The sequence below is a fragment of the Astatotilapia calliptera genome, chromosome 5, assembly GCF_900246225.1.
Source record: "Astatotilapia calliptera chromosome 5, fAstCal1.2, whole genome shotgun sequence".
In the NCBI taxonomy this organism is placed as follows: Eukaryota; Metazoa; Chordata; class Actinopteri; order Cichliformes; family Cichlidae; genus Astatotilapia; species Astatotilapia calliptera.
The window spans coordinates 27,069,300-27,088,067 of NC_039306.1; the positions used below are offsets into that span (position 1 = coordinate 27,069,300).

Here is an 18,768-nt window from a genome sequence, read left to right on the forward strand (position 1 = left end):
CTGAGCTGGCAAATGCATTCATTCAATTAAGAATGCATCACATTGTTATTTGGCCACTCCTAAAGTTTTTTGCTGTCTGTCTCTCCAGCTTTATTATGTGTATTCGGCTTGATGAAGGTTTCCTTCACTTCCACTGGAATCTCTTTAAGTCTCATATTTACAAGTACAGTGAAGATCTATCTATCTATCTATCTATCTATCTATCTAAACATACATATATGAATGATAATATACTGAACTCTGAGAAACTGTGCAAGCAAGTCAAAGCCTTATAATGACACATACAATTCTGTCTACAGTCAAGCGCAGGCAGACCTAATAAGAGAGCAATCGTACAGTTGTGAAAGAGCTGGGCTGTTGCCATGCAATTTCATTCACACAGTGAAAGGAGCATTTATAGGTAAAATATAAAGGAAGTCCAATATTACATCTCCATGACAACCACAGGCCAAAATCAATGCAAGGTAGTCATTTGATATGGCAAGTTCTTGCTCATGGTTGAGGACTTCAGTGATGGTTTTGTATTTACATGTGACCTTAGGGTCATATAGGTTATTACTATATTTTTCAACTGCAGGAATATAAATGTATGAATAGAAAAAGAAGAATCCCTAGCAGTTGCTGATCACACCTTTTATCTAAAGTAGATGTGACTGAAACCACAGTCGAAACTGCTCGTTTTATCAATGTGTTAACGGGACAAGACTGTTGTGATTCAGATGCCAGGGAGCGAGTTGCAGATTTTTTCTGTGTGTGGAAAAGACTGTGTTAGTGACATCAAGTACAGTAGCATCAGCTCTAGTGTGACCACATTTTTTTACTTTTTAGTTCTCTTTGTTTTTGCCACTGAGAGCAGGGGGACTGGTGCTATGCTGAAAGTGATATCAAAATAACTACTCACATTCCAATCCCATCTAATTAATGGAAGGCATTGGAGGACTAAAAGACACTCATCTTTTATATTATTTTTAAAAATAATTGTATTTAGGATTCAATATATTTTAAAAGGTAAGCGCTTGACCCCTGTACCACACAGAGCCTAGACCTCAACGACAGGACACCAGCAGCAGAGTCAAGGGAATTCACCATTCATGGCTTTCTCACAAGGCTTCCAGCTTCACAAGTTTCTGCACTGCTTGTCTGTCTGTTTCCATTCATAGCATATTAATACTGTTTCTATGTCCTCAGAGGGAGGGGGTCTGGGGTAACTGAACTACTGTGAATGCTTCTCTTCACGGGAGACTGAAGTAGGTCTAAGTCAAGGCCGCTAGGACTCATGCTCTAAAACAGACCACAGATTATATGTCCCCAGTGCCACATACAACAGCCACAATCCTCTGGACTTCCCTTTTTGAGGGATACTACTCCCTGCTGGTGTGGTTTGTGTTCCTGTTGGCTTCATTCACAAGCTGGTGAGTTGATGAAAAGATGAAGAGAAGCATGGGGTTACTATTCTGGCTAATCATAAGGGCAAGAGAGACTGCTGTGTCTGTTATTAAGCCTGTAATGATCATTTGGTTCCATTAGGCTGGAAGGATCAAGAAAACTAACTTGTTTCAATGAGTGAAAGTGGTGAGTCAGTGAAGCTCTGCTCTGTGTCTAATTCGTTGTGGGGTTTCTCACAGAGCATGCCAGGGGCCTCTCAAGCTTTCCCACATTGGACACAGAGAGGATGTGGAGGCGCAAAGCATGGTCTCCCCACAAAAGCCACTGTGACCTTGAAGAGTGGTGCAGGGCCAAATGGACAGCTCAAGGGCCACAATGAAACTCGATTCACTTCTGCCCTTTGAAACTTAAACACCAAAACCGATTTGTAGATCCAGCATGCATCTGAAGCAGGCATGAAATCAGATTTTTTTTTTTTGGGCACTGCACTACGTACCGGTATATAAAAACCATCAAGCCCCAAAAGTTGGCACTGAATGAGAACTTCACACTGTTAGTCTTGCTTACCTAACTGTTTTAAAAGATAATAAATCTCTGTATTTAAAACCTATTTTTAAACAGCTTTAGACTATATTTTATTGCTCCTGTGCAGCTGTTGGGAGGCAGAAAACATTTATCTTTGTAGTTGTTGGTGCCAACACTCATATCATATATAAAGCAGTGAAGGATGTAAGCTGATTTTATAACTAATTAACAGGAGTAATAAAAAAGAAAAGTACAGTTACTTGGGGCTGTAACAGTCATACCGACCTATGAATCATTCAAGCATATAAAAGGCACGTAACTCAAGGGACGACCAGTGTTGTGCTACACATTACCAAGAACTCATACACTTACTGATACGCTTATTAACAGCTGGTCCGCCCCCCCCCAAAAAAATCAGTCTGTTAGGCATTAAATTGTTTTGTACCAACAACATAAGTGCCAAAGTTTTATTGAAGAATTAAAGGTGGTCACACCAAACAGCGGTCCCCAACCTTTTTTGCAACACGGACCGGTTTATGCCCGACAATATTTTCACGGACTGGCCTTTAAGGTGTCACGGATAAATACAACAAAATAAAACTAGTACCGGTACCGAAAAAAAGATTTATTCATAACACACGTGAAAAGACCCAGGAAAACCGAGTTAATGATAAAAATGGTAACAAAATAAAGCTGAAAACTGATAAAAACCCTGAAAACCATACATTTCACACCTGAGCCTCAACTCTCGCGGCCCGGTACCAAACGACTCACGGGGGACCGCTTTTCAAGTTTGTTAGAGCTGTTTTATGTCCTATGTATTAAGAAATGAGAGGCAGCTGTAGTCCCGTATTTGTATAGGCAGATTTTACAGTAGATGTTCTTCCTGATGAAAAACACCCATCCCACTAGTTTATATCTCCTCCCAGTCTCAAAGCAGGAATCTGATGTGTAATATGTTAACCACTACACCACAGGACCACACTTTTCATTCTTAAATAATGAACATCATACAATACAGTAGAGCCTGTTCTCCTAAGTGACCACTTAGTTATATACAACTCACACATCTGTGTGTGTGTGTGTGTGTGTGTGTGTGTGTGTGTGTGTGTGTGTGTAGGGGTTGCTGTGAGGACATCCTGCTGCGTTCCGTCATTATACAAGCTTGGTCTGATGTCTGAAGTCGCCAAATTTGAGCTGAAGGTTTGATTCTTACCTGTTTTCTTTATAATACAACATAGGGGGTATAGAATTTAATAACACCCCGTAAAATTGACCTTAACCAGGTGTCAAGTTAAAGGCCCCTCTATCCACATTTGCTGCTGAGCCGATACCATCTGTTGATGATAGTAAAATGTAGACACACGTATACAAAGGAGTAAATACAGAAAACAGCCCCCATCAATGAGTAGGCTATTACTGCATTAGAAATTACTCATTTACTTTTACTGATGTTTTACTCTGTGGTCAAGTTGCGGATAATTTCAATACATTTTATGTCCTATTGATTTATTCCCTTTAAGCTCTTTAATTTAATTTTGTCACATGACAACAAAACCATAAAGCAGTTATTGGAACATCCAGAAAAAAATCTTAAGGAAAGGAAATATTTAAGGAAAAAAAAGCTCTAATTTGCAATATATAAGTAAATAAACATCTCCATGATCGGTTAAGTACTGCTTATACAAAAAAATACACATATACAGGTTTACATGCACAGGGTGGCATTGCTCAATTTCCCAGCAACACTTGCCAACTATCCCTTGGTTATTTTGGATCTCTATCAATGGAAACCCAAAATGACAGCTCTGATATCTGAAGTAGTCATCCTACTGCAGCCGTCCCCTCCTTTTCCTCTGAAAGATAACAAAACCATCTAAGATAATAACATAATCACCGGGGACTTGACTTCAAAGCAACATCATGACTTGGCTTCTCTTTAAAATCCATTTTGTCCAGCTTCACCTTTAGGTGGTGCACTGAAAAACTACTCACTTGCTTACAGGCTCTCTGAGCACTCCCCCCCTTCTTCCAGAGCAGGACAAAACAAGTCTTGTTGGCAGGCCGATGGCAAATATTAATACATATAGCTTCAGTGTGAATCATAGGCACTCATTTGAAATAAAGTGAAAACCTAACACAACATAAATGTGCAACATGGCTCCAAATTCTTGCTTTTTATGAACAGAAATCACACACAAAAAAGTTTTAAACCCAATTACTGGCTATAATAACACATATGCCATATGAGGAAAAAAAGGTATTCATGTAGCTGTAGTTACAGTACTGCAGTACAGCCAAGAGTAATCCTTTATGTTGATTTCTAACATCCCCCAAAAGGGAGAAACAGCACTGCTTTAACACACTATGGTGGAAAAGGAAGGTGGCAACCAGATCCTCCTGACTGACGTGGACCCACGTGAGCTTACAAAAATCAAAAGAACCTCTTTGCACATCCAAAGTACTTTTCCATGTACAAAAACACCCACTGTTAATCGTTGCTATGAGCGTGAGCGACCAGAAACACCAGTCAGCCGGAATCAAGAAGATTTTAAAGAAACATTTGACTAAATAACTTGAAGATATTACATAATTACTATTTCCATTCAGCAGAGAGGCAGGGCAAAGCTGAAGGATGTTCGATGGCGTCCTTTCTAGCCAGGCACAATATTTAGTCAGTCATTAGTAATCACACAGGTTCATTTCCTGTATTGTGGAATAAATGTCATTAAGATCCAATTGACATATCGCATGTAGCTCCAATCAGGCCCCTGTAATGCATCATAATCCTCTAAATGGAGCAGTGTTTATCCCGCGAGAGGCTGAATTACAGTGCTCTTCCTCAGCAAAACATACAGGGCCCACAGGTGGAAACAAAAATATACCTCCAGCCCCACCCAAAAAGCAAACTCATAATATTGTGTCAGAGCCCTGAAATTGTGAAATTTCACAACACACGGGCCATTATTTTAAACACCCACTCATTGACACTCGACGCAAAGTTCCCACAAAGTGATTTCAAGCTATACTTATTTTATTTTTAGTAACTAGGCCAATCGTGAAAAATGTGGTGCGAGGATGATCACTCCACTTCCTCTGCTAAAACTCTGACAGCATCCCAACAAGACAGAAATAACTCATTTTTTTCTCTCTCCTTAGAATAGGTGCAAAGATATATACAGGCATAGTGAGCACGATTCTAACAGCCCTGCCTTTTTCTGCCGCATTGCCAAAGCAAACTTTTTCCCTCTTTTCACAATACGGCTTTCAAGGTGCTGGTGATGTTTGACAGGCAGATATGATGTTACAGTTTTTTGGTTTGGTTTGTTTTTTAATGGGGTACAGGGTGAAAGGTGAATATGTTCAGGCCTGACAGACAGAGGTCAGGATAAGCCGGAGAGAAGAGTCACAGGAGTTGGGAGGTTTTGTGCACTGAGATGGTCCTAACATGACATGACGGCTTCAAGTGAAGCTGAATGCCTGCTGTGGGGAGGCACACATGGTGAAGCATGGTGTATAGATATGTGCCACAGTTCAGTGAACTGAACCAAGCATTATAAGCGGAGCTTCAGGCTGACATTCTGTAGCAGAGGCTTTTCCCAGAAATGACAAGGAAGTCTCTGCCATGTCCGATCAGCCTGACGATGTTCCTCTCCCTCTCTCTGCTCTGACTTTGAGGCTTTCACACTCTTTCGCTGATGCTCAGCTCGGCTGCAGCAGTTATGCCACCGATGTTTAATGTCAATTCCCACTACTGGCAATGACAAGCGAACCCTTACAACAAGATCCGTGTTCTGATGAGCTGGGAATCACGAATCACTGCTCAAGTCTGAGTAGAGGATTGAAATAATAATAATTTTAAAAAGCCATCAACACCCACACGACTAAAATTGTATGCTTGGATACACCCAAAGCTTAGAAAGAGAGAGGACTATTATTAATAATTAAAAAAAGAAAAAAGTTTGGGAAAGCACACATGTGAGACCCCCATCTTGAAGAGGTGAGGAAACACAAAGCAGCCGCTGTGATGTGACAGAGCATACACGTTAACGTCAGGGCGACCTAATTCCTGTTGTGGGTCGCATGAAGCCCCCCTTGCTCCTCCACCCAGCCAGCTCCACTCCCTCCCTCTCTGAACGTGTAATAACAAAGCGTTGATCAATAAAGTGTACTTTCCAGTGAGGCAACCCTGGAACCCCCTCTCCCCGCCACTCCACCCCCTCTTTGTTCCAGCGTAAGCGCAACAGCATCTGTGTTGGCACAACAAAACCAACTTCTTAAATGTTGTCGCACTCTCTCTTAAAGCTTCCCCCCTCCCCTCCTTTCTTCGGAGTCCCCTCTCGCCAAAATTTCCCTCCCTGCCTCCGAGCTACTTCTGAAATGTTCAGGCGTTACAGGGAGGCTCACAACTCATTAAACGCCGCGCTGCTCCGTGGACGAGCCCCCCCCCCAATCGATAACGGCATCATGTAACGTAAAAAGCGGGAGGAAGGGGGGGACGGGGACGGAAAGTGCTCGTTTGAGGGTGACACAATGTTACAACACGGGGAAACATGCTCGTAGAGCGACATTGTAACAAGTGGGATTCTGCTTTGCGCAACAAAAACAAGAAAACTCACCACAACTCCTGTAGAGCCCAAAGGAAACCGGAGGGGGAGGCGAGAGAAGAAGAAGGGGGGAAAAAATGAAAGCCAAGTGGGAATTTATCCTGTCTTCCACGTTTTCAACCCCGGCCCCTTTCTCCACACCCCAGGAACCAAGAGTGTGAGTGGGGTGGAGGTGGGGGGGGGGGACCAGGGTGATACCAGAGGAGGGAAGCACGATCTGGGACGCACTGCCAACACTTCACAGTCAGTTTATCCGCTAAAGCCAGGGTAAAGAAAGCGCCCCCTCCAAAAAAATTAGAATTTCGCCCTTCTGTAGCGTCTCTTCGGAGGGTATTTTCTTCGCCTTCTTGGATGTTAAATCCCAGGGTTTATCCGCTGTATCCGGGCGCGTCGGCCGACTATTCTAGTCCGCCATGTTGTGTGTCTGTCTGCATAGGAAGAATGGGAAGCGGGGAACGAATTCCCAGGCCTGGCCCCGTCTCTTCTCCGCTGTGTTTCTCTGTAGCCCGCAGCGACACCTGCTGGCCCAGATCCACTTTACACCTTCCACACTGCAGCGGCCCCCATCAGTGCTACTTAACACAGCATTGAGGGCCAGAGACCTGTTCTGATTGATGATAGACCACTTCATTTTTCCAATCTACATACATTTCAAAGGGAATTATCAGATTATTCTTTAAAGAGGCAATATAGAGGCAACTCTCCAGGGGCAATATTACAGAAATGTGACGTCAGTTTGATGGTTGAGCCCACATGTTTAATAGAGGAAAAGGTAATTTGTTGAAAGCCATGTAATTTATTTTTAACAAATAATTAAAGACTATTTTATTCAGTAATATATCCAGCGATAGTCTTTTGCCTATAAGCAAAATTATTATTATTTTTATCCTTTCATTATTAGTCAAGTTATTTTGCTGAGGTTATTACATTTTTACCCTTTCTAATGACGTTTTCAGTATTACATCTTGGTTTAGTAGGGATAAGTAGGTAGAGAACTGATTTTCTAACTAAAATAATATACATTTTAAATTATATTTTTATTTTACTGGTAACAATTTTTTAAATATAATTTACTGAGCCACTTTGAAACTAATAAATAACTAGTAGTAACATATAAAGGGTAAATAGTTCATTTTCTGTCTACAACAGTCGGAATGATCATCAGATTCAGAAAGTTTAATAAAAAATATTTTTCATTGTTTTTTGCTGTTGTTGTGTTTCTTTGAGCATGTGTTAATAAAATAATCAATAGGAAACTGTGGGCTAGAGGAAAAAACAAAATTACTGGCCCTTATATCTTTAACACATGCCAGGAGTTTAACCAGACGATTTGTATCAATATCGGGTATCATCTGTATATGCAGCGTTTTCTAATATTAATTCCAAAGTGAAGAATGTATAACGAGAACAGTCTGGGCCCTAGCACAGAACCCTGTGGAACTCCGTGATTAACTTTTGTGTGTAAGAACCATCATTTATATATATAAATAACTACAATTAAAACTTCCTGGAAACACAATTGTGTATTCTAGTCCATCCAGCCATCCTCTTCCGCTTATCCTTATCAGGGTCGTCTGGAGCCTATCCTGGCTACCATAAGGTAAGAGGCAGGGTACACGTGATCAGTGTTATGAAATGTTGCACTCATCTAGCAGCACAAGGCCAGGCAGAGATGTTGTCTGAGGGTGTGAGAAGATCATAAGGAAGCATCATTATAGTGCTGCTTCTATGCTTTAAATTTATTACTAAAATTCATCCATAAACTATTCCTCTGAAAATAGTCACATAACTGACCTGTAATAACTCTTTTGCGACCTTCTGCAGTAAAGAGAAAGCTGGAAAATTTCCTACAATTTATTAATAATTTATATAGATGAAGGCAAAAAATATATTTAATATCGAACTGTTAGTTAATGGTATTGGGGACTTGGAGCATACACTGTCCCATGATACACCCAACACAGCCAGAAAAACTCAGTTTTACCAACATTTAAATTCTCCAAAAACCACCATGAATATGTTTGGACACAGGAAGGGAGTTAGGATCCTCATGCGAGGTGACATGTGCCATCAGCCATAATAAACTTTTAATAACACCGTATTAGTCTCCATAATGCTCATTCAAGGATTCTGCACGCAAGATGTCATATTCCATTTCTTATTTATTATTCATATAGCATAAATGAAGAAGCATTAAGTTAAAACTTTATTAATATTGAAATATACATACGTTGTGTTTTGACTTCCGGTTAATGTCCACACATAAAATCATTAAGTAGAAATTAGAGTATCATGCAAGGCAGTAGAATGTCAGGAAGTGGTGTGAAATAGTGTAACAGCATTATAAGTTTTGCACCATAATAAAAAGAAAAAATATCACCAATCCACTTTTTTTTTAATTGGATGCAACGTTAAGTGTTTAAATATCAACTGTAAAACAGCAAAAATAAAACATTGTGGACAATGTATTTCATTTGCATTTTGCTCTGATAAGAAGGGCACTGCGTGTAGAATGTAGGGGGATAGGGCTGTACTGTGCGTACAAGCGTGTAAGACAGGAAGATAATTAAAAATGTGTGCGATTCAGCAGCTGACAGATCTGCAAACATAATGCTCAGACCGACAGGTTAGCAATGACAGCACGGGTGAACTCGTTGCTTGTTGCATAGCCCCCCAGATCTGCAGTGCGCACCTGTTGCAAACATAAGGACAGCACGTTATTATATGCACAGCTGCAGAAACACATGTCCACATTCTGTATCACGGTCAGCATGTTAGAGAGCCTTTGAAAGCAGTACTCACAGAATGAACACAGTGTGAATGATGATATGAAAAGAAAAAAAAAGCATCAGTTGAACTTTCCTCTCTTTTTCTGGCCCCACATTATTTCAAGTACCAGTCCAGGTTTGGATTTAAAACACATCAAATGACCATATACAGTATTTCAGTGTATTTTAATGATCCAGGAAAGATCACGTTGTTGTTGTTCAGTATGAGTGAAACTCTTGGTTTGTTGAAATACTTAAATTTAAATGATGGCTAAAGGCACATGATATTGCTTTTACTGGGGAACTTGGGTCAAAGGTCAACACACAAACACTGTATACTGAAAAAGTATTTTTTTTATTTTTGGTGAGCAAGCTTCCATTTCAAATTGATACAAAATGGTACCAAAAGCGAGATGGACAGGATGATTGAACCTTAGTGTAGCAGTTATAACTGTGCTGACTTTATGGTGGGGAAAAAAAAGAAGACTAAACCAGGAAATGCCATACAGCAATCAGCAAAAACATCAAAACCAATTAAAATGTAAATTACATTGATCAATGTGCTGTGAGAGCATTTGTTGGGAGGTTTTATTTGTTGCTTCCCACCAACATTTTTACAGAAGAGGCACACCCTTCCAAGGTGACAACACTCCCTGACAGCAGCAGCCTCTCCCTGACTACACTGCATCACACCAAAACAAATCAAAGGAACCTTTGTGAGCATCCAAGTCAGACACCACAGGACAAGTCCCATGTCCACAGCCTGATGGTCAGCGCTTGGAGCAGCACCACAGTAAGGATCCAAATAATATTAATGTTTTTAATGTTATGGCTGATTTCTGTATAATCATGTAACAAATTCTTCTGCTATGTGCTTAAATAACTCTTTTTAATAAACTACATGCTACAACAATGGTGACTTTGATTGTGAATGGCTAATGCAAGCTAATGCTGCCATTTAATTTTTTTCCCCAACAGCTGCCAATTATGTTTTTAATTACGCCAGGTTACAGTGAACAGGAAATCCCAGCACCAATAGTTGAATTTATAGTGCTGCAATAATGAAATTACAGTTTTATTTAAATGTGCAGTAATTTGTAGCAGCGTTGTACTGTTACTGAGTTACAGTTAGTTTTTAGACCAATTCTGAAAAAAGGCGATACAAACTTTTTAAAAGACTGGTGGTTTTACAGCAAGTTTTCAATGAAATGCGAGACCGATGGGACAGGAAGAAACATTTAGATAATAAAAGTGAAAAGAAAAAAAAAAAAAAAGATGCGTTTCCCACAATGTGCGAAGAAATCGTCTTTATGAACTCATCAGTTCAAAACTCCAAAAACAAAAAGATGCAAATGGACAAAAGATTGTGAGGGCAGAGGAGACTGCATGAATACAGGAAACAGGAGGTCTAGCTGTGTGATGCAAAACATCATGAGGTATACTTTTTAATCCCAAATCAACAGATGTCAAAGCTTAACGGAAGAGGATCTACAAGCAAGCCAGCAGAACTAATGTCATTATGATGCAACTTATGTCAGAAATGTATAGTACAGCTCTCAGTGAGCTGGCATTTGGGGTGGGTGGGTGGGGAGGGTGTCTTAACATGCATCCAGACCATGTTAAGAACAACGTCCAGATTTAGGGAAAAAGGAGTCAGTCAGCGAGGTCTATGATGAAATATCTTAGTAAATGGGTCGGTGACGCAGGTTTTCCACAACAGCATGCACAAAATCGGTAGTGGTACAGTATCCGCCAAGGTCTCGTGTCCGTACCTGGAATTTGCACAAACACACAAATGTATACACACACAAACAGATGGCAATGGGGTACAAGGAGGTGGAGGAAATTAAAGCAGATGGGAGAAAATGAGCATTCAGACAGTGTAATAATAAAAATAATAATAATTTAATGATAAACTACCCTGCAAGCTGGTGTTTATTATCATCATCTAGGGGACAAAGTCTGACCACCTTCATGTGCATGTTTGTGTCAGTGCATGTTAGTTTCAGTACAGAGCAGATGCAGCTTTTTAGTCCAAAATAGTTTAAAAAGGAATTTACGACATAATTTTGTTAACAAACCCATACAATCCTGAACATGTAAAAGAGGGACAAAATTAAGCAAGGAAGGCACTGAAAGAGAGGAGCTAAGAGTGACTTAAAAGTAGGAATTCAAAGGCTCTTTAACACACTATGGTATAGTATACAAACAGTTAGGATGAGTTATTTGTAGGCCAAGAACTACTGAGATTTAAGATGATGTTGTTGGCCTTAGACTGCAAGGCAGAGCTCTAAGGCAAGCTCATCTAAGGCAAGTGTAATGTAATCAATGATTTACATTACGTTTCTATCACCATTTTCTTTAGAGGTTCTCTTTGAGACTTTGTGTACACAAAGACAGCAGTTATTGACCCACAATACCAAGATCACAGATTTAGAATATACAAGTCTGACTTTATTTGCCCACATATTGCAGAGCTATCAGCTGTTATTTTACTCTGTTAGAGGTACTGAAAAAGTGGAAGTAAAACATACAGAAAAAGCAGCTCTTTTGGTGTTAATAATGTTAATGCTTCTGGATTTATATACCATAGTGGTGGTCTTATCATTCAAAGCCTGCATGCAGCACAGACTGGGCAGAGCTAACACTTACCTTGCCCTGTTTTATGACCCTCTTGACAGCATCTGACACCATTTGAGAATGGTATTCCAGACTGCAACACAATATAATCACAATGAACAGGTGACCAGACACATGTCTGCATTCAGACAAACAGAGCTGCCTGAGGTTGTTTAAGATCTTGATGATTATATTGGGTTAGGACAGACAATTTGAGGCTATTGTGTAAAATTTGATATACTCATTATGAAAAAACATGTAGAAGGTGACTCACTTGAGGTGCCTGAGCATGTTAGCAGCACTGAGCAGCATGGCTGTGGGGTTTGCAATGTTCCTTCCAACAGCTTGTGCAAATGGGTGGCGTGCACCCTGAAAAAGAAAAAAATGATACGAGAAATGAAAAACTGCAGTATAAGGATCTGGGCAGAGAAACCAACAGTCCATTAACCCTCTGGGGTCCAGGGTATAATTGGCCGTTTTTGACTACTTTTGATTTTACCTCTATATTTCACCTTTAAAATGTGTTTTTCTTGCCTTGTTTGGTATCATTATTTTCAGCACAACCTCAAATATCTGAAATTTGAGTTATTTTTTTCATTTTGGTATACTATATTAGCACAGTGGATCTAAATTCAGACAAAAAAATTCAAAATCCGAGTAGAAAAGTTATATTTTTTACTGTAAAACCCACAAACATGTTTAATGAATCATTTTCTTAACTTGAAATGCAAATAGAAATTGTACATTTCTAAAAATTATGCACAAGTTTTGCAAACAACAAAGTTATATGGTACTATTTACCTAAAAATGCAGCCAAGGCCTCAGACGTTTTTTATATAACCATTTAAGTCTATTTACAGAACGATCAGGTGTTCTGCATCAAATAAGAAGACACACAAATTATTTGTGCCAGTCCAAAAAAATTTAGTTTGTGTTCAGTATAAGACAGAGGAGAACACCAAAGGCCTAAACCCTGCAGGTCTGACAGCAGGAGGTGCATCAGTCCAGTTTTCCATGTGGGAACAGCGTTTACACTGGAATCTGCCTTTGACGGCTTTTTTAGAGCAAATATAAAATTCAGCAGTCTAACTGACACATAATAAAAAACAATAACTACACAGCACACTAACTACAGCCTCCAAACACGCTAAACGTCACTAATGTCTCACATATGAAAACTCGCTCTCTCTGTCTTTCGCTCGCCCACTTTCCGTCTCTGGTGTCACTCCTAAAAACTTCCCCTTCTCCCTAAACAACCAAATGTCACATGTTGCCTTTTCATTTTTTTGATTGGCTGACATGGTAAACTCTAAAACCAATAGGGAAGGGGTGTTTTTTCTTTTTTCACTCGCAAAGTGTTTGCTACAGTTGTCTGTAGAAAACGCAGTTTTTACCGTTCGTCATGCTGTAAACACCACTGTTTTGTTCAGAGAAAAACAATAATAATACAGTAATACAAAAAGGGAAAGTATAGGCTTTTAAGTAAAATCAGGACAAGGAAAAAAACAAAACAAAAAGACAAACAAGCGAGAGGTTTTGGAAACTCACAGTCTCAAAAACAGCATATTCTGCACTGTAGCTTTCCCCAGGAACAACTCCTGCTCCTCCAACCAACCCTGCTGCTAGATTGTCAATAATGTTACCGTACAGGTTAGGCATCACCAGCACGTCAAACTGGTAAGGGTTTTGCACCAGCTGCAGAAGAATAATACAATGACAAATTTAAGCCTGAATCAGCAGTGCTCAGCTATGGTCATTTACTGCAGTGAAATCAAAGTGCACGTCTTCAGTTATTCTATTTTTTTTTTAATGGAGCACTTCTAGCAAACGCTAAGTTATAAATATACAATTAGGAATAAAAGACAGCATTCACTTATTTAATCTGAATGGTAATGGATAATAAGAACAATAATAATAAGGCAAAGGGAAGGAACTGCAAGTCTGTTTATACCTGCATACAACAGTTATCAATGATGATGTTCTCATATTTGATTTTGGGGTACAGCTGTGCCACCTCTGCACAGCTCTGCAGAAACAGGCCATCACCGAGTTTCCTGAAATAAGATACGAGGACAGGAGTTACTGTAATGCTAATTTTTTAGCCTTAATGGAGGTACATGGTTTCAAAATAAGACAATAACAAAGACAAAGCTGCCTTTAAAAGAAAAAAAAAATTACCCACATGATGTTAGCTTTGTGAACAGCAGTGACCTTGTTTCGCCCTTTCTTGGTAGCATAGTCAAAGGCAAACTTGGCGATGCGGCGTGACTTCTCTCTGGTGATGATCTTCAGACATTCAATCACACCTGTTACACTCTGGAAAACACAAGAGGATGACAACATATGGTTAAATATATTTTGCCGAAGAATCATGCAAGAAAATGAACACATACATTATGTTCTATAAATAACAATCTCCCACATAACCTGACTGTAGACAGTCTTTGAGGTCTAAGTGTAAATAATCATGCTGTAAACTAGGTTTCATATTAAAATGAATAAATAGGAGAGTTAAAGAACCTCAATATAAGTAAAGGACAAATCAAAATCTGGCTTAATCTGTATTTCTGTGACTTAACTATATTCTGATGCCCAGTTTAAGGCTTCTTTCAAAACCCTTAAACAAACCTTCCAGTGTGTTTGCAGGTGGGTGTAAAACTGCTGTTTACGCTCTGATTGCAGTGAGTAAGAGTACTGTTTACCTCATGCTCTAGGGAGCTGTACTCCCCCTCAGTCTGCTCACGGATGATGACTAGGTCCAGGTTGTTGTGACGAGTGCTGTAGCCTGGCAGGCTGTTTACATGAACTACATTAGCAAACAGGTCCAGCTTGCGCCTGGGGAGTGGACGGATGTAGAGTTATTTTTAAACGTGACATATGCAAATAATAACACACAATTTTTTATTTGATCATTTACCTTAATCTCATCTCATATGAAGCCAGCTCGCCTTTGAATTCCATGGGTGTGTGAATCTTTCCTAAATAAGGTAACGTGCCCCAACATGTTAAAGCCTAAATACACTGCAGTTCAGACTACTTCAGTGCAGCCATTTAAATCAGCTTTTTGTTATTGGATTAAATTTTTTTGTGAGAGAAAAATCAAAGAATTAAAGGAAATAAGACTACCTTTAATGGCAACTCTGTTGCTCTTCATAGAGGTCAACACTTGTTCCAGTTTTTCCTCGCTGGCCATGTTCTGCACTTCACTCATGTGGAATTCCTCAAATTCTACTGGGACATCACCTGCCTTCAGAAAAATGGGGAGAAAAAAAAATCATTCTTAAAAAAAAATCACAAATCAACATAAAGAATGACAATCTTACTCAGTTTTAATGCACTATTTTACTTTAACATTAAGCACCATATTTAAAATGATTTCTTAGAAAAAGTAAAGCAAGGAGATTATTTGTAAAACACAACGAGATGAAAAAGGAGCTTCTTAACATTTAATATAAGAAAAATGTAAAAAATCAGACCAGACAGAGAAAAAAAAAAATCTGTACATGTATTTTTTGTCAAAAGTTCCCTATTATTTTCTATCATCAGTAAACCTGATATACTGAAGACAACATGTTTGGTATAAGGATAAAAAGCAGTTATGAGTCCATCGTCAATCTTATGTAAATGTACCTTAAAAACTTCCTTTACAGCAGTCATTAGTTCAGGTCCTACTCCATCCCCTGGCACCATTGTGACTTTAAAGGTAGCATCAGCACGGGCCGGTGGTGTTTCTGGACTACAGAGACCAGCAGATACACTCAGTGGACGAGAGGCCAACTGTGGACACCTGGAACCGACCAGGCCCTGAAGGAGGGAAACAAAGGTACACTTACTAGGTACAGTATTACAAAGAACACTGCAGTATACTATAAACCCATATATCTACTCTCTAATAGTATTACTTATCAACACATTGAAAACCCTAATATCGAGACAGATATACTACATATATATATATAATTTGCACATATACCAAACAGTGCACCTACATTATACATTTTGTGGTAACTTTTTAGGACCTAAGAGAAGTTAATAGAGCAGCTAGCCTACTTGAAACAAGACTATTATTGGTCATTGATCATTGGTCAGAGGTCTGTTAGTGTCCAATTGGTCAAAAAGAACTTTTTTGATAACAAGCAACACCAGAATCACTTGTCTACATCTGTTACATTCAATGTTTGCTTGTTACAGCTTCTGACCTCCCCCCCCCCAGTGTGTATATACAAAAATCTGTTCAAGATTTTGAAACATAAAGACATTTAGAAATTATCGGAATAAAACAATGTTGGGGGAATGCACCTGTGTTCAGACATTTGTTAGAAAAAACACCAAGTGAGAACAACTTTGTGTAGCAGGAATGTCTTTTCCTATTTCACTCATTTCATCATGTCATGACGTGAGCCCAACTTTATGAGAAGCATGTTTTAGTCAGAAAGAGAGAATGAGGGTACAACACTGTATATAATATTATAAATTACATTTCACCTAATATTATAGTAATTTCATGCATATTGCTATTCAGGATGATGCCTAGATGCATTTTATAAGGGAAGATGTCAGTAGGGGATTTTGTGTAAATACACACAGACAAATAAATGAGAAAAAAAAAATCTGCATAAATAAAGAAACAACAAATGCAGATGTTTCCACACAGGTGCACTATATAACACAACTCCAATCAGGTTTGGAGGCATATATGAATATTTTAAGCAGGCCCAGGTGATTCTGTATTAATAGAAAATGGCAATAAGAAAAGGTGTTGGTGACTTTGAAAGATGAAGTCTTTGTAGATCATTGTTTGAGCAAAGATGGCAGGCGCATCGGTCTCAAACAAGCCAGGTTATGCCATCCTTATTTTCTGCCATCCATATACTGTTAATGGGAATTTATGCTTCAATCAGCAAATCAGAAGCAGCAGCAGCAGCAGCAACTTTCATGCAACAATGGGTAGCTCAACGGATTTTTAGGTCAGATGCCCTTCCTGACGGAATCTTTGGCTTGTTAGGTGAATTGTGTTAACTAGTACACTACAACATCAGAAGATGTTACTGTCTGCTGACCACCAAGACAAAAAGAATGGGGGGGAGCTTTCTTCTTGGAGTCATAGTTGATCCACAGATTCCATCTGTCCAAATAATCAAGTCAGTATATGTATAAATAATCCCTGTGACACAAGCTTCGCACTGTGCTAAAGACATTTTTTTTACTGGCTCTGTACTGGCTAGTACTAATGTTTCAATGGGAAGAGTTACATCTGCATTTAGATCTATGAGAAATTTATTACTTAGTGGTATGAAAAATTGTCGTTGAGAATAATGGTCAGTCAACAGCTGAAAACCCTAAGGGAGGTTTTGGATCGACGGGTAAAACAGCACTCTGCGCGACCACAATGGGGAAAAAGTGGTTTTCCATCCAGGAAGAGTTCCTGAGACTTTAGGAATCAGTAGCAATGCATGGTAAAACTGTCCTGGTGTTGCCCCAGCATCTATTAATAAGAGACTTTATGTTGTCGTCCTCTTCATTTATTTTGTCACCGGTTTGTATATTTCAAGGTGATCCTGAATGATTATCACCCTCACCCGCATCTTACCTGTAGGCAACAAGTTAAAAGGCCAACTCTGCAATCTTACAAGTTAAAGTAAGACACTGAATATATTTGCACTCTTACTGACACCTAGAAATCTGACTGAAAACTAAACCTTGTCTGAGTTGCTCGCTTCAAGTCTCTAAGCTTGTGATTAGCCCCACGAGTAGCAGTAGCTAACGGTTCACTAAGGACAGGGAGGTTACTGACATGGTTAACTGACACAGGCTGGGAGGCTAAGCTAATTTAGCTGACCTTCTCAATTAACGAGGATGTCTTATTAAGGCGCGTATCTACTGACAAATAAAACAAACCGAGAACTATGTCCAGCAAAATAATTCCAGATACGGAAACACACTTCAGAATCGTTCTATCAGTAATGCAGACGTCCACGAAGCTCACGATGGTTAGCATTCACGTAAGAAACACATGACAACACTCAGTGCGTAAACGTCTCTTTGCTGCGTTTATATGAAATATGACTAAAGCAGCCATTTTTTTTCTATTTACACAAAAAGCCCGTCAACATAATTTGTGCTCTCACCTTGAACAACGTTACTAAACTTCCCCTCAAGACGACCGCCATCGTCACAGGCACGAAGCAACTGGGCTACTTCTTCTGTGGTGGAGGGGTAATAATGGGACAATGGCGCCACCTGCAGGGGAGAACGTAAAACTACCGCTTACTCCACGGGGAGACCAATTTCCATAAACCAGATGGTACTCAAACCTGGTTCTCACCTTACATGTCACAGTGCTATCACATTGCCAGTCTGAAATAAATACATAAATAAATAAATGAAATTAGCAGAAAACAGAAAACAAAACAAAACAGAGCGTTAGAAAAAACATTTCAAACAGAATTTGAACTTGAACGACCCCCTCAATTAAGGTGATCCTGACAGAGCTGTCATTGAGTTGAGTTGGAGCTTGGGGCCCTCAACATGACCCTCTCATTATTAAAAAGAAACATCACCAGAATGCAATAAAGGATTTGTGTGTTGATTAAAATGTCCTGGGAGAGGACACATCATATGCTCAGACCAAAATTACACAGATGAGTTCTCCAAAAGTTGATTCTGTTCATCTGGACGTAGCGTTTTGTGGGAGAAATGTTTCGTCACTCATCCAAGTGACTTCTTCAGTCTCAGCTGACTGCAAGTTTCCCCAACCTTATAAACAGTACATTTGCATAATGACTGAAACCAACAATGGCTGGGAGGTCAGTTCCATAATCATAATTATGCAAATTCTCATGACCATTGATCAACAACCACTG

The 18,768-nt window shown here is 39.4% G+C and overlaps 2 protein-coding genes across 4 annotated transcripts in view; both read right to left on the minus strand.

The window, feature by feature from the left end:
* Positions 1-7,078, minus strand: part of ptpra (protein tyrosine phosphatase receptor type A) — a 29,492-nt gene extending 22,414 nt beyond the window's left edge. For both annotated transcript variants that reach the window (XM_026168588.1, XM_026168587.1), the window contains exon 1: positions 6,531-7,078. The gene's annotated coding sequence lies outside the window, so the exon portion shown is untranslated. The remainder of the gene's footprint in view (positions 1-6,530) is intronic.
* Positions 7,079-8,711: 1,633 nt separating this feature from the next.
* idh3b (isocitrate dehydrogenase (NAD(+)) 3 non-catalytic subunit beta) lies at positions 8,712-18,262 on the minus strand. 2 transcript variants are annotated; one of them, XM_026168590.1, is made up of 12 exons: positions 18,231-18,262; positions 18,034-18,145; positions 15,536-15,709; positions 15,032-15,152; positions 14,823-14,883; positions 14,608-14,740; positions 14,088-14,221; positions 13,857-13,959; positions 13,454-13,600; positions 12,180-12,274; positions 11,939-11,999; positions 8,712-9,210 (listed from the first exon to the last, which is right to left on the minus strand). In XM_026168590.1, exons 2-12 carry the CDS (start codon positions 18,073-18,075, stop codon positions 9,133-9,135), a joined length of 1,149 nt encoding a protein of 382 aa, XP_026024375.1. In that variant the 5' UTR covers positions 18,076-18,145; positions 18,231-18,262; the 3' UTR covers positions 8,712-9,132. The 2 variants fall into 2 exon arrangements, with proteins under 2 accessions (XP_026024375.1, XP_026024374.1); XM_026168589.1 differs by lacking the exon at positions 8,712-9,210 and adding an exon at positions 9,623-11,058.
* Between the last annotated feature and the right edge of the window lie 506 nt (positions 18,263-18,768).